Here is a 12,719-nt window from a genome sequence, read left to right as displayed (position 1 = left end):
GCAGACTCACCCCTGGGGCACTGGGAGGACTCAGGGCCTCTCTGTGCCTCCTGCTAAAGCTTAGAGACCGTGTTACGGGTGCGACAGTGCACAACCGCACCCACAGTCGGCTGTCTGCTCTCCGATGCCAAATACAACTGCTTCATTGCCACCTCCAGACCCCCAGGAATGAGGAGCTGCCCTGCCAACATCTGTGACTAGGCAAGGCAGAGCGTAGGTGAGCTCTGCCAACCTAGGAACTGCGCCACCCTGAGCCGGTCACTTCCTTTCTGAGCCTGCTCTCTGGGTGTAAAAGCTGGCACACTGCCCTCTCTGCACACATACTCCTGTCACGCGCATGTAAAGGGCACTTGATCACGAGGACCTAAAAAGCCACATTTACCATCAGAATCAAGGTTTGCAGACAATGTTTTCTTCTTAAGCGGGTTTGTTCCCAAAGCTGAGGCAAAGGCACGTTTTCATCATGGATCTGTTTCTTTCAAGACTGTCATGAATGACCGGCCTGGAGCCCCACTAGCTGGTTACCACCCCCACCTCGTACAATATCACTTATGGTCCATGTAGTGCATCAGAGTCCAGTGCCTTCAGGCCAGGTGCAATGCAGCCCAAATGTGAGGACCACAGCACATGTCCATACTAAGGGGATACTGTCACTCAGCTTGGCCAGTGATTCCCTGGGCAATGTGGTTCAGTGTGGCCCCGGCTTCCAAGTTTCCAAGAAGCTGGACATCTGTCACAACTCTAAAAATGGTGATGTGATAACAATTCCGGTTTGGTTTTGCTTTATTTTGTTGAGACAGGGTCTTGCCAAATTGCCCAGTCTGGCCTTGAACTCATGATTCCTCCTGCTTCAGCCTCCCAAGTAGCTGGGATCACAGGCACGTACCACCGTATGCAGCTCTAAACTGACTTTCTAAAGTGCAGGCCCAGCTGAACCCAAATGCAGCCTGGATTGTGCAGCAGCGGTGGAAGCATCTGCACTGGAGCCCAGAAGCTCATTTCTTTTTGGGGTTCACCTTGAGCCACCTGCAGAGCCCTGGCTGGCTCCTGCCAGCCACCTTGGCAGGGTTGTCTTACTCAGGTCCCTACTTGAGTCTTCGAGCAGGGAAAGCTCAGCCCATTTGGTGCCTGCAGCTCGCGAACTAAGACTTCTGTGCCTCTGTGCCCAGTGCTGAGTGTGGCAGTGCCTGTGGCTGGGTGCACCAGCCTGCGGGAGCTCGCCAGTACCCTCATGAATTAGAGGCAGCATCCAGAGAGAGATGGCCTAAGGGACTCTTTGGGTTTGGCTACTTGAATAACTGGGGACAGAACTTATGCCAATGGACACACTGCCAGGACTATCCAGGCCTCTCCATGGCCGGTTTCTCTTTGACTGGTGAAGGCCCAGGCCACAGCAGTTGTGCAAGACTGGGACACTGAGTCCTCTGGGAGTTGGGGTCATGAAAGTAAGCACTCCTGACTCTACCCTGTTTAGATTAGCTTTTGTGGAGATCACAAGGCGAGAAGGAAAGGTGCCTTGGCAGCAGAAAGAGCCTGATTTAGCCAGGCATGGTGGTGCATGGCTGTAATTCCAGCACTGAGGAGGCTGAGGCAGGAGAATCACTGTGAGTCTGAAGCCAGCCTGGGCTACATAATGAGTTCAAAGCCAGTTTGAACTACATACAGAGATTCTGTCTCAAAGGGGAAAAAGAAAAGAAAAAGAAAGAGCGAGCCTGACTTAGAACTAAAACTTTGCTGTGATAAGATGTAGAATGTTCGATGTCTTTTCTTGACTTTGATGTCTTTTATGGTTTCCACTCTGTTCTCACCCCGAGGCGCAGGCATGTAGGGGGAGAGCAGGGGCATGGCAGTGCTGGCACAGAAAAGTCAGGAAGCTGGACAGGCTGGCTGGAGGCTCCCACAGGTCATGGCCGGACGCGGTACTGGACGGCCACGTCGTGCTCCGGCTGCATCAGACCGAAGCCGTATCTGCTGAGGTCGAACTTGGGGATCTCCTCGTCCGTGCTGACCAGCTCCAGGTCAAAGTGCGTCAGCATGAGGAACACAAATCTGCAGAGAGATGGCATTGGAGGCTATGGGTAACTGTGGGTGTGCCAGCCCCTGGAGGTCGGCAGGCCGGGGTCAGTCCTGGCACAGGCTCGTGAGCAGGCACAGAAGAGGCAGGTGCTACACCCCCCCACACACACCCTGGGAGCCAGCGTGGGCTCTCCAGCTTCCCTCCGCCTGGTGGGCTGTGCAGGTTCCTATGGAGAGCGTGGCACCACCCAAGGAAAAGTGCCTGGCCCCCATCTTTGCCCGGGGTGAAGGAGCCCCAAGCCCAGCACGCCTGTGTGTTTCTCAGCCCCCAGCTGCTCATTACAGCAGTGAGGCAGAGCTCACCCTGCTGCATGCCGTGGCTCTTGCCTCTCCTCTGACCCCTTACCATCCTTTTTCCCAGACCTGGAACTCTGTCTGTCCTGGCCGGGGCTGCTGTTCACCCATCAGTGTCTTGCTGAGATTAAAACAAGCACCACTCTCACAAGACACTTTGGTGCCGGGCCATCATCTCCCAGCTCTGCAAGACAAGAGCTCCCTACACTGCTTCTGGAATCAGCCTGAGCAATGTGCAAGGCTGCCACGTCCATGGTGCCCCCACAGACCCCTGGCCACCTGCTTTACTATTTGTCACAGACTGCGTTCCTGGGAGTCAGGCGTGTATCTTTTACTCCTCTGTGTGCCAGCACTGTCCCGCCACCCAGACCAAGGGACCTGATGCAGGACTGAGCACAGAGCGGGGATGCTCCTCTGACTGCCAAGCGGAGAAGCAGGAGGACGAGGGCATGAGGGCACGCGGCCCTGACCAGGTTTCACTCCAGCTCCATGCCCCAGCTCCCCCGTCTGCTCAAAGGGAAGCGGTAAGGCAGGTCCCTTCCAGGCCTCGGCTGCTGGATACTGGAGGGTGAGTTTATCAGGGATGGAAGTTGGGTTTGAACGCTGCCACCTCTACTGACCAGGCCGGTATCTGACCGGGCCAGACTCAGTTTTACACTGAAACCAACCTAGCACAGTGGCGAAGACAACTGAGGTAACTACGATGATGAATCGGCTAATTTACTGAAACACGATGCTCGGTATCCATTCTCTCTTCCTGTCTGCCCAAGAGCCTGATGAAGTGGGAACTACAACCAGTTCTGCGGCGCCTGTTTTGATGCGTGAATTTGCTCCACTGTAACTGATACGTGACTGTGTCATTTGTGTGCAGCGCACACCTTGCACTTGCTGCTCACGCGCAGTTTCGCCTGGAGGAACCAGGGTGATGATGCACACTGGCCCCGCTGAGCCCGGCTGTGCAGAAGTCTGTCGCATGTGCACACGCACACACTGGACGTCTGTCGGCAGTCACATCAACTAGCACTTACATATCTCCTAACCACTTAACAAGGGCAAAGCTGGGCTGATGTTTTATCGGCTTCTTGTCTTTTTTAAAATGGGGCCCCTCTTTTTAGGGGCCTGATGAAGCTATTGAGTGCTGGACCCCAGCTCCCTTTTCCACATAACCTCTGTGGTTTTTCCTGCCTGGTTTCACATGGAGGTGACTTTAGGAACACACACCTCGTTTTGGAGCAGGGACGACTGTATAGTGTTATGATTTCCATTTTACTATTAAGGAAACTGAAGCCAAAGCATTGGTGTGCTGCATCCATCCCCCAGCCTACAGCCTGCGCTCTGATAATACAGCAGTTAACAATTAGCAAAACCCGGGCAGTGGGGGGCAAGCTTCGTGGGTCCTGACACACCTGGGGTGCAGCTGCAGTTAGGAACCCCACTTTACAGTTGAGGAAACAGAGGCTCGGAAATTTACTGAGCTTAAGATGTCACAGGAGCCGGACAGAGAGCCAGGGCAGGCGGCATCAGCCCCGGTACTGCGGGTTTGTGACCCTGGAGAGCTGAGGCTCTCAGAGCCTGAGGAGATCTGTGAGCCCTGCAGACCCGGGGCATCCACACAGCCACTGACATCTGGCCAGCTTCTGACACGGGGCTCTGAGCACGCCACGGCAGCTGCAGATGGTCAGTTGTGGTCAGCCAGATGGCATGTCCGTGTTTAATATGTGGACACAATCTGATACCAGATCAGATTATTTCACAAGAAATCCAAAGTCTGGCTTTTTATATTAGCTCTTCTGGCTTAAAAAAAATAGCACACATTTTTAAAAACACAAATAGATTTGTGGGCAGGAGACGGCCCTTCTAGTTGAATCTCTGCCCTAAACCACTGGCCGGGCTGAGCACCGCAGTAGCGGCAGCGTCTGAGCCAACCAGAGGGGGCGGGCGCCACCTTGCCCCGCCCCACCCCGCCCACCCCGCCCACTCCCGCCCCGGCCCCGCCTATTCCCGCAGGCCCCGCCCCTCACTCACTGTTTAATGCTGTAGATGGCGTAACTCTTCCCCAGACACTGATTGTGCCCCGCGCCCCACGGCATGTTGTAATTCTTCAACCGTTTCCCTCCCTTATAAAAGTCTCTCTTCTCAGATCCATCGGGATTCAGAAATCGGTTGTACTTAAATACCTGAAAGAGAAAGGAAGTCCATTTGATCCCTGAAACAAACCTGCACCATGAGTAATGTTTTGAGGATGTGATTACTTGCTTATAGAAGGAGGAAAAATGAGACAATGTGAAAGCCGACAAACGGGGGACTGGCTAAAACTGTGGCAAAAGATTTGTGTGCTACATAAAAAAAAACATTTCTGTTGCTCGTTATTGAGAGAAAAAAACCACAAATTTCAGAGCAGTAGGATCTTATGCATTCATTCATTTTTCCGTGTGTGTGTGTGTGTGTGTGTGTGCGTGTGTGTAGACACACACTGGTTAAAGGCATAAAAATACTTCTAGTGTCACATTCTAGAAAAGAGTGGGGGTGGGGGTGGGGGAGGGCACAGGTGCCTGCCTGGCGAGCGCAAGGCCCTGAGCTCATCTCCAGTACACAGACAGACAAAAAGGGGGAAAAGACACACTCCAAACCATGGTTAGGGAACCTTGCGGAACTGGAAAGGAGACTGACCTTTTTTTTCAGTTTTAAACATAGTTCTCCACATTGCTGTTTTGTGGTAAATATGTATTACTTTTGTAATACGCCATCAGAAGAATGTAAAGCATAAAGAAAAGAGGTCAGTTTCCTTTGGTTACAGCTGATTTCACAAAGCAAGGACGGTACCTGAGCGTGGGGTGTGGTGTGGATTAAGTGCTGAGTGAAAGGTGGGCGGAAGGGCAGGTGGGCGATCCAGTGGACGGACAGACAGACGGAGGGAGGGAGGGATGGGTCAGTAACGGACGGGTGGCCGGGTGGGCTGTGGAGGGAAGGATGGTGGATGGATGGATGGATGGATGGATGGATAGATGGATGGATGGGTGGATAAGTGGACAGATGGATACATGGATAAATCAATAGATGAATGAATGGATGGGGGAAATTGTAGCATGGGACCTGGCACTCAGTACGTATGAAAGTTTTCTTCATTAAAAAGTACAAAGGAAGGGAAAGTGTTGAGAAATGGATATAACATTCTAAATTAAAATAAAATCACTCAAGATGGGCATGGTGACACAAGCCTGTAATTTCAGCACTCAAGAGGCAGAGACAGGAGGATCACTGCAAGTTCGAGTCCAGCCTGGACTATACAGTGAGTTCAAGACCAGACTGTGTCTTAATAATAATAATAATAATAATAAATAAATAAATAAATAAATAAACAAAATCACTCAGCTCTTGCTTAGGAAAGTGTGTGCCAGGCACTGCCAAAATCTTTTCTTACATGATTGAGCTTGCTAGCCTTGAAAGGACCATTTCACAGGTGTGAAGTGATGAAGCCACCTGGCTAAGGTCATACAGCAGGCAAAGAGCACAGCCGGGCTGCACCCAGAGCTGGCTGCTCCCACAGTCAGTGACCTTCCCCGTCATCCCAGTAGGAGCAGATTGTCACGTACCTCTGGGTCTGTGTAGATTTCCGGATCCCTCTGGGGACTCAGGAAGGGGAAGAGGAGGAGTCGATCACCGCGTCGCAGAGCGAACTCCCGCCCATCTGCCAGAGGCAGGGCCATGTCCACCACAACGTCCCGGGTGATAAAGGGGGCGGCTGTAAGCCTGAGGCTCTCGCTCAGCACGCTGTCTGCACGGGTGACACGGGAAGGTGAGAAGGCTGTGTCCCCCTTCCCCCCCCCGGCCCCGTCTGCTCAGTGTTACCCTGTCCCACTTTGTAGAGGAAGGCGAAATGGCTCAGAGAGGGCGCAGACCTTGCCCACTGTCACACAGCAAGGTGGGAAAGGCCAGATGACAATGAGCTGTGAGCTCCGGTCTCTCAGAGATCCTGACTGTGAGGGATCCAGGTCTGACTGCAGGAGAAGCTGCGAGGAAGGCCGGAGCCAGGGAGACACCAGGAGGCAGGAGAGCGGGAGGCCACCTGTATCTGCTGCTGCCTGCCCAGGGCAATTCCTCTTCTGGAAAGAGCCCCCTGATTTTTCTCAGGACCGCCCCTCTCCTACTTTCAGGGGTGAGGCCACTGCTCCTGTTCCTAACCGCTGGAATGTGGCCTTGACTGGCCAATCAGAGCTTCCGGGTGGGCGTATGATCCAGAGAGCCCCTAGGACACAATCTTGGGACTTCAGCTAGGACTGCTGTGAAAGAGGCTCACCCTGCCCTCAGGCAGCCAGGACTGTCAGCCTTGAGCCAGCCAGAGACCACCTTGCCAGCCTAAGACTGAGCCCACTGGGGAAACTGAGGCTAGGAGACCACAGGGCAGTCCTGGTAACTGTTCAAGCACCTGGATCCGCCCATGCCTGAAGCCAGATACTGCTACCCCGTCTAGCTGTGCGTCCCAAATGAAGACCATTTTCTACTTCAGCCAGTGTTTTAGGTTTCTGGTCACTCACAACCAAAGGTGGTCTTCTGAGCCCACGAGGCTTGGAGAAGCTCAGAAGGACCTTAGGTCAGAGGAGCCCGAGGGGCCTGGAGCCACGCTGGAGACAGCCTTGGGGGGCTTGGCCAACTCACCAAGCACGGGTGTGTTGTCTAAGGCCTTCTGCGGGAGGGCACCCATCGGTGAGACAGGTTGCTCTGTTTGCAACAGGATGCGCTCGAGCTCCTCACAGACGGCAGCCAGAGCCTCTGGATTCTTGAGAAGGAAGACCAGGAGCCAGAAGGCAGCAGGGCCCATGTTTCCCTGTGGTGAGAAGGAACCGTTACACCACGGAGCACAGCCCAGCGAAGGCACAGCCAGCGTCTGTCTGCAGCCTCTGGCTGCGGCTGAAACCTGCTTGGGGCCCTGGCCGAGCCTAGCACCTACTGAAGTCCTCTCCTGGGCAGTCTACACAGCTCACTGGCAAAGCGAGCATCAGTGACAGAAGCCAGGCATGTTGTTTAGGGCCACTGTCAATGCGGAAAAGAGAACAGCATGCTAAACCAAGGCTTTAAGACACGTCATGTGTTTCCACTTGTCCACTGAGCCAGAAGGTCCAGGAAGAGGATGAGACACTTAGAACAGAGCTGAGTGGCTCAGCAGAACCCTACACAGATCAGCCAGATCACAGACCTGTGAGTTTTAGTGCATGTTTGTTACACAGCAATAGCTAACTGATACAATGTCTAAATATAAATTGGGATGCAAATTTTCCTTATATGCTACAATTTCAATCACTTGAAAAATAGATGTATGTACATTTAAAGCAAAATAGTAACAATTACTATGAGTGCTTTTTTTTTTTAACAATACTTACTTGACACTTTCCAATAGATAAATAATGAAAATCAACGAAATGTCTTGCTCCAAGGCTTTAGCCTGTGCTGCTCATTTGCATATACATTTTGGCCTCAGCACTGGGCAGACTTCAGCCATTCAGACACTGAGGAATACAACTAATCTGCATTTGGGGATGGTTTGTCTATCATAAATGACTACACTGTCAAACTACAACAATGGAACACTAAATCATCATTAACCATTATGTCTACCTGGTAATCTCATTACAAGCATAACTGCACATGGGCAGAAGACTCAGGCAGGAGGATATTTATTGCAATGCTCATGGAACAGCAAAAAGCATTGGCAGGAAGCCCTGTGTCTGCCAATAGGCGACCGGTGAGCTGACCGGTGATCCGTCATAGGAAGGGGATGCAGGAGCCAGCTCGGAGGTGGCTGGTGTGGACTGAGCCCCACACTCCGAGTGTGCAAACAGCAGAGTGTAGAGTAGGGGTCTGTGTGTGAAGAGGCACGATAGAAGAAGTGGGGGCTACCTCTAGGAGACACAGGAACTGGCCCTGAGGTGGCTTCTGGGACAGATGCAGGAGGAAGATTACCTCTCCTTTAATACACACAAACCCTGGTAAAGGCTCCGAGCTTTTCACAGATGTCCTATTTTTAAACAAATCAGAAGGGCACTGAATGATTCTCACAGTGGTCTGCAAAGGCATGAGAAATGCTCATGGTACAGAGCTGAATCAAACAGAAATCTGAACTAAAACAACTGTACCGCCTGAACCACAGAAGAAAATCACAGACAAAGGCTGTCACGAAGTGTGCAAGCTGCCGTGTGGCACACGCCTGCAGCATTAGCAGCTTGGGAGGCTGAGGCAGGAGGACTCCAAGTTTGAGCTCAACCTGGGCAGTTTAACAAGACATCATGTCAAAATAAAAAGGGCACTGGGATGTGATGGCCCGCACCTGTAATCCCAGCACTTGGGAGGCCAAGGCAAAGAGGATTGCCAGCCTGGGCTACAGAGTGAGTTCAGGGCCAGCCTGGACTACATAGTGAGAACCCTGTTTTTAAAAAAAAAAGCTTGAATCCAGCTCAGTGCTCCCCCAGTTCAATCCTTAACACACATGCATGCACCTTACACACATGCACGCACCAGAGCATCTGCAATGGTAAGACGAATTCTGCACCTCTATCTCACCTGAATTCAGCACCGAGCAGGCACCATGTTCCCTAATTCAGCAAGCATTCATTGCTATCAATCAGGACTTTTACTAGAAGGGGAAATGAGTTCCTTCCTGGTCACGACCCACCGCCCAGCATTAGCAGGGCCTCACTGATATGCATGCAGTTAACCTGTGTCCCCCGGGATCAGAAGGCTCCAAGACATCCTGGAGATGGGCTGGAAGAGACCTGAACATAGCGGGGTTCAGCTCGCAGCTCCCCATTCTGTGACTCTGAACAAGTCACTCCTCCAGGCCTCAGAGTCCTCCTCAGGACAATGGGGAGGCCACAGGGTCAGCTGAGACCGGGGCACAGAGGAGCACTGTGGGGTGGACCCCTAGCACCAGCCCTCCTCGGGGTTCGGGTGCAAGCGTGGCCTCAGCACCCCTCGGAGCCCCTCCCACACTAGACGCCTGGCTGGGATGGCAAGGTCACTTGCTGTCCATCATTTAGCTGACCAGGGAACGTGGTGATTCAGCAGCAGGCAGCGCAGCGCCAAGGCCCTTTCATCCTGCCCCGATGATCAGACAGGGTCACTGCTTATTAATTACCCAGCAGGAGCGGAGTTCACTGTGCTGGGTTACCTCTGCTTGCAGGAAGAAGCTGTACAAACTAGGGAGTGAACAGGGTGGCCTTGTAGGCAGGTGTGGGGCGTGCACACACATGAGTGTAGTCACGCTGTGTCACAGGGATGCCGGATCACTGCCTGGTGCTGGACTTTCTCCCATGAGCCTGTCTCAGCTTACCAGGAAGACACTTGCTCCCAGCACATTCCCTCCTGCCACGGCTCGAGCCCCGGACCTGCAGCGCCTTCCTGGGTCCCACCTTGGCCCTGCCTCTGCAGGGAAGGGTGTGGCTGGCCTGCAGGGGGCGCTCCCTGTGCCTCACCACACACTTGGTGGTCCACGCACCCATCCGGCTGCCCTGGCTCATCTTGGGGTGACAGCACCTCACTTTCCTCCAGAGAATGACCTCTACCTCGCTCGAGTCCACAGGCATGGTCTGGGGCTGAGCGTCTGCTGCCGTCAGGGGTGGGTATGTGACCTGAGGGGGCTGCAACATGGTCCGTTCAGAGGGGACAGATTCATGCCGGTCTCTTGGGAAAGACCAGCTTCTGCTGAGCAGCCTGAAACGCCAGGGCCACCAAGGCCACCACACGAGGAAGCCAGCTGAACCCGGGGTCAACACAGGGGAATGGGCAGCCAAGGTTCCAGGTGCAGACTGTGCTTCCTTGAAGTCTGATTTAAAAATATTTTAAGGGAATAGAAAAATGTCCCAAGGGTAACAATGATATATTAAGTAAATAGTTTATAATCTGTCACTAATGTACCAGCTGGGGGGTGTTATTGATGACAGCAGGACTACAGGGAAAATGCCTGTGCTTTCAGGTACAATTTGATATGAATTTAAAATTGCTCTAAAAATAAACTCAATTTAAACCAAGTATGGTGATGCACACCCACAATCCCGGCACTTGGGAGGCTGAGGCAGGAAGGTCACTGTGAGTTCAAGACCAGCCTGGCTATGAAATGAGCCTGAGCTGCATAGTTAGATCCTGTCTCAAAAAGATGAAAAGAAGGAAGAAAGAAAGAAAGAAATTTTAAAAATAAACAAACAATCAACAAGCACCCAGAATGCACAGTGGTATCCTAAAAAGACTTGGGAAATCTGAATAAAGTAAGGATTTTAATTAATAGTAACACGTAGTACTGTATTGTGGCTGCATAATATCAGAAACCTGGGAATTTCCTGTACTTTCTCGGCAACTCTTCTACAACCTAAATTTACTTCAAAATCAATGCCACAGTGAAAAAAAGTCCTCTTCACAGATGGTAAAACTGAGCCCCAGAAGACAAAGTAAGTTCTTCAAGGTCACATGCCTGCTCGGTGGCAGAGCCGGGATTTACCCAAGTCTGTCTGAAGTCGGGGCTGGCCCTCGCTGTTTGCCATCTTCACCCCGAGACCTCCCCCAGCCCCATCTCTCCGTGCACAAGGCTCTGCAGGTCCTGCATCTCCAGACGGACACCAACTTCATTTCAAACTGCTCGTGCCCAAAGCACCCCGGCTCCCCCCTCGAACTTGTTCCCCCATCCTCTTCCTCATCGTTAAGGGCGCCTGAATCCTTCTTGTCATGCAGGGTGAAAGCTGGGGTCCTTGACACTCTCTCCAGTGTCTACCCTGTTGGTGCTACCCAGAACACATCTGGAATCTGACCCCTTCAGCCCCGACCCCGGTCCAGCTCCTTGCAGTACCCTCCTCCCTGCCTTCACTTCCACACTCAATGGTCCTCTGTCAGCATGGAGGAGGAAGGGTCCCTCGGAAGCATAAAACAGGCCATGTTTGGCCTCTGCTCAGAGACCTCAAAGGTCACCTGCCTCATGCAGCGTAAGAGCTGAAGCCCTCCCCATACCTGCAGGATGTTATGTGGTCTGGGATTTGCCACCCCTCTGCACACTGCCCTCATATCTACCACAGGGCCTTTGCACTTGCCCTCCTCCTGCTTGGGAGCCCTCATTCTGGAAGCTGTGTGGCCTGCTCCTTCACACATGCTGTTGTCCAGAGAGACCTTCCCTGGCTTCCCTATCTGAATCAGGCCCTCCTCCTTTCCCTCCACATTCTTCTGTCTTCCTCTTTTGTCCCAGAACATACTCCCTCCCATGATTTGATCAGCTTCCATGTCTATGAATTGTCATTTTCTCTCACGAGAATGCCAGCTCCTCAGTTCGGGGAGCTCTGTGTGTCACTCCGGCCCCCAGTTCCTAGCAGGGAGCCCGGCAAGTGCAGGCCCTGGGCGGTAGTCAGTGGAGCACCCGAGGAACCCTTGCCACCTGCCCTGCACGGTTCTAGATCTTCATCCTAGTCTCACACCACGCCCCGAGGAAGGCGCTAGGTTAGGTAAACTGAGGTACTGAGGGCCAAAGGACTGATCTACCAGGAAGAGGCAGGTGGGTCAGAGTTGGCCCCCGAGCCCTGGGGCTGCACAGCTGGGATCCCATGCTCCATGCTGGAGCGTCCAAAGGGATGTCACCCACCAGAGCACAGCCCGCTGAGGGCATCCTGTCCCCGGTGCCCTGGCGCCCCAGCACCCACACACTCTCCCGGCCAAAGCCAGGCCGCTCCCTGGACTCTGACTCAAGCCCCCAGCCAGTGTCCGGTTCCGTGTTCAGGGCCTGGTGACAGCTGGAGCTAGGTCACCCCGCCCATAACTATGTGTCAGCTCCTAAGCTGCCGATGAAACCCTGCCTGCCCTGCCAGCCTCGGCCCAAGTAGCCGTCTATTGGCTCTGAGAAGGAACTAAACATAAGTCTGGAGCTGATGGGAGAGGAATTACCCTGCACAAGGCCACAGCCAGGGTGGGACCCGGAGACAGAGGGCTCACGGGAGCCAGGACTGCGGGCAGGAACCAGCCAGGGCTGCGCCTTCCTCTCACGCCAACATCCGGGCCGTTACCAAGGCCACTGGCTGTCACCGCAGTTTCCAAACCCTATGCACTTCTTCACTCCCCACAAAGGCGCCACCTGATCTGCACTGGTGTCCCCTTCCTGCCCCTCCTGGACACAGGCTCTCAAAGGGCTCCCGCCTCACCCTGAGGAAGACCCCAGTCCTCACCTGCTGAGACCTGCGAGGCTGCCCGTGACCGCTTCCCTCAGTTCCACTCCCCACCCAGCCTGCGTTAGCTACACTCAGCTCCTTGCTTTATCCCAGCACCTGGCAAGGCCCAGGGCCTTTGCACTTGCTGCTACCCAGAATGCTCTCCCTTGTACATTTCCC

The 12,719-nt window shown here is 53.3% G+C and overlaps 1 protein-coding gene across 1 annotated transcript in view; it reads right to left on the bottom strand.

Annotated features, from left to right (window-relative positions):
• Positions 1 to 390: 390 nt before the first annotated feature.
• Positions 391 to 12,719, bottom strand: part of Ptgis (prostaglandin I2 synthase) — a 33,776-nt gene continuing 21,447 nt past the window's right edge. The window contains exons 7-10 of the mRNA XM_063248193.1: positions 7,027 to 7,195; positions 5,964 to 6,145; positions 4,396 to 4,547; positions 391 to 2,049 (exon numbers count right to left, since the gene is read on the bottom strand). Coding sequence (XP_063104263.1) covers positions 1,905 to 2,049; positions 4,396 to 4,547; positions 5,964 to 6,145; positions 7,027 to 7,195 — 648 coding nt within the window. The 3' untranslated portion in view covers positions 391 to 1,904. The remainder of the gene's footprint in view (positions 2,050 to 4,395; positions 4,548 to 5,963; positions 6,146 to 7,026; positions 7,196 to 12,719) is intronic.

Source organism: Cavia porcellus, unplaced genomic scaffold, assembly GCF_034190915.1.
Source record: "Cavia porcellus strain 051 isolate PalLab524CR breed Dunkin Hartley unplaced genomic scaffold, mCavPor4.1 scaffold_5, whole genome shotgun sequence".
Taxonomy (NCBI): Eukaryota; Metazoa; Chordata; class Mammalia; order Rodentia; family Caviidae; genus Cavia; species Cavia porcellus.
Note: the sequence above shows the minus strand (reverse complement) of the source record. Positions and strands in the feature narration are given on the sequence as shown.